Raw genomic sequence first — 2,093 nt, forward strand, 5'->3', positions numbered from 1 at the left:
TTGTTTTTACTGCTGTTTTCTCACCCCCCCCCCCCCCCCCCCAGCTTTACGGAGGCTGTGGGGCAGCAAAGACCACAGCGCTGCAGTGGAGGAGATGCTGGAGGAGAAAGCTTCCCTGCAGGACATTCGCAGCCACTCAGTGATGGAGCTGTTTCGGGATCGAACTGTCCGCTGGCAGCTCATCACCATCGTCGTGACCTTCATCCTGCTGCAGCTGTCTGGCATTAACGCTGTAAGTTACACCGAATTACACAAGAAAATGATCGTGCTCAAGAGTGCCAAGATGAACCTTTCACAGGCCCTTGTATAATGCGAAACTTCACCTTGTTTTAAGTTAATGGATTGCCAAGCAAAGTCTTGTTAACATCTGTATGTGGGATAAAAATCCATATACTGCCAAGAAGGTTTGTTTACTGTGAAATAACAACACCTCATTACTCACTCCTGACTCAAAGCCATGTGAACATGTCCACATTTTAGACGTGTTAAAGTTGATGGTTTTGGTTTGTATTCGAATGCTTCTTCCAGGTGTACTTTTATTCTTTTGATGTGCTTCGCGCAGCAGGAATCCAAGAAGAACAGTTAAGACACTCGGCCTTGGGAATAGGGCTGTGTGAGCTGACTGCATCTTTAGCCTGTGTAAGTCTCTTTTCAACAACGCCACACGTATTCCATGAATATTCTATAGATTACAGTTATTTTTTTATTTTTTTATATTTTTCTCTACTGAAGCTTCTTCTCTCACTGTCCTAATGTAGAGTTAGAGCGCCCCCCTGTGGCTGATAGCATGTTTTATTGTTGCAGTTCATGATTGTGGAGAATGCGGGCAAGAAAGCCCTGCTGTTCAGAGGGTACGCGGGAATGGCTGTAATACTGCTCTTCCTCACCATCACTCTGTACCTTGAAGTCAGTCGGCACAATGTCAAAACCTCTTCCCACGTATTTGAGTATGCAACTCACTAAGAACTCTCCCATGCTCAGAGTCGGGTCTCCTGGATGCCGTACTGCAGCCTGGTCCTCATTTTTCTCTTCATTTCCCTATTTTCTTGTGGACCAGGTGGGCTGATCAGATCTCCAGATCTTAACCATTTATTAAAGTTTTCAATTGCTCCCCATTTTTCCCTCCCCACTATTATCCCATCTCATTACAGTCTACAAAATCTCTCCTTTGTTTTTGATTCTCAGGTGGAGTAACGTCTCCTCTTCCAGGGGAACTTTTTATGCAGTCGTACAAATCGGCTGCGTACTTCATCGCATGCACCATCAACTGGGCAGGCCTGTTTCTGGTGGGGATGGTCTTCCCAATCATGGTGGTAAGAACAGCAACCTTCTCAAATCGGATGTATGTCAAGGAGAGAAATCAGATGAATTGCATAACCCCAAATGCTTCCTTTTCTAGGAGAAAATGGATTACTTCTGCTTTCTTGTATTCCTGGTTTTCTGCGCTGGATGTGCGTCGTTCGTATGGTTCAATGTTCCTGAGACCAAGAATCAGACGGTGCTGGAGATCGCGGCAGAGTTTAGGAAGATGCACAGCAAATCGGAGGAAAAGTCGAGGAAAGAACATAAAGAGCAAAAAGTGAACATAGTAAATTTATATGAGACCAAATTCTGATTCTACAAAAGCCATTCAGAGTCACAAAATAAGCTTTTATATTAAATGGTCACTTTATATTACAAGTAAATTAAGATTTTCTACATTTAAGTTAAGTAGAAATCCATCATTAAACATGTAGAGTATAGTAATGCTGCTTTTATTACATGAACCAGTTGTCATTTTTACATATTTATAACGCAACACTGTAAGAAAATGTCAATAAATGTGGCGTTGCAGTTTCCGTCCGAACGAATCATAGTCTTTAAGGATGACCATAATATATTATTAGTTCATATTCTATTATTTTTTTGTTTGTGTGTGTTATCTTATTTTTTTAGCAGTGACCTATATTTAATTTCAAGATGTGCTTGTCTGGTCATTGATGTTTTCAGCGGGGTTTGTGGAGCTGAAACATCACTTTAGAAAGGCCAACAAAGTAGGAAAAGCATTTTGTTTCCAATTGTCCACCTTATCTAAGGCGCTGGTTGGGTGTTGA

The 2,093-nt window shown here is 41.9% G+C and overlaps 1 protein-coding gene across 1 annotated transcript; it reads left to right on the forward strand.

Annotated features, from left to right (window-relative positions):
* Positions 1-44: 44 nt before the first annotated feature.
* LOC137917488 (solute carrier family 2, facilitated glucose transporter member 9-like) lies at positions 45-1,615 on the forward strand (the record flags this gene model as incomplete). The annotated part of the gene is made up of 6 exons (XM_068760227.1): positions 45-232; positions 529-639; positions 805-906; positions 982-1,057; positions 1,186-1,313; positions 1,400-1,615. Coding segments are annotated over 6 exons (821 nt in total), but the record flags the coding sequence as incomplete, so codon positions are not given.
* Positions 1,616-2,093: the final 478 nt, after the last annotated feature.

The sequence above is a fragment of the Brachionichthys hirsutus genome, unplaced genomic scaffold (assembly GCF_040956055.1).
Source record: "Brachionichthys hirsutus isolate HB-005 unplaced genomic scaffold, CSIRO-AGI_Bhir_v1 contig_639, whole genome shotgun sequence".
Taxonomy (NCBI): domain Eukaryota; kingdom Metazoa; phylum Chordata; class Actinopteri; order Lophiiformes; family Brachionichthyidae; genus Brachionichthys; species Brachionichthys hirsutus.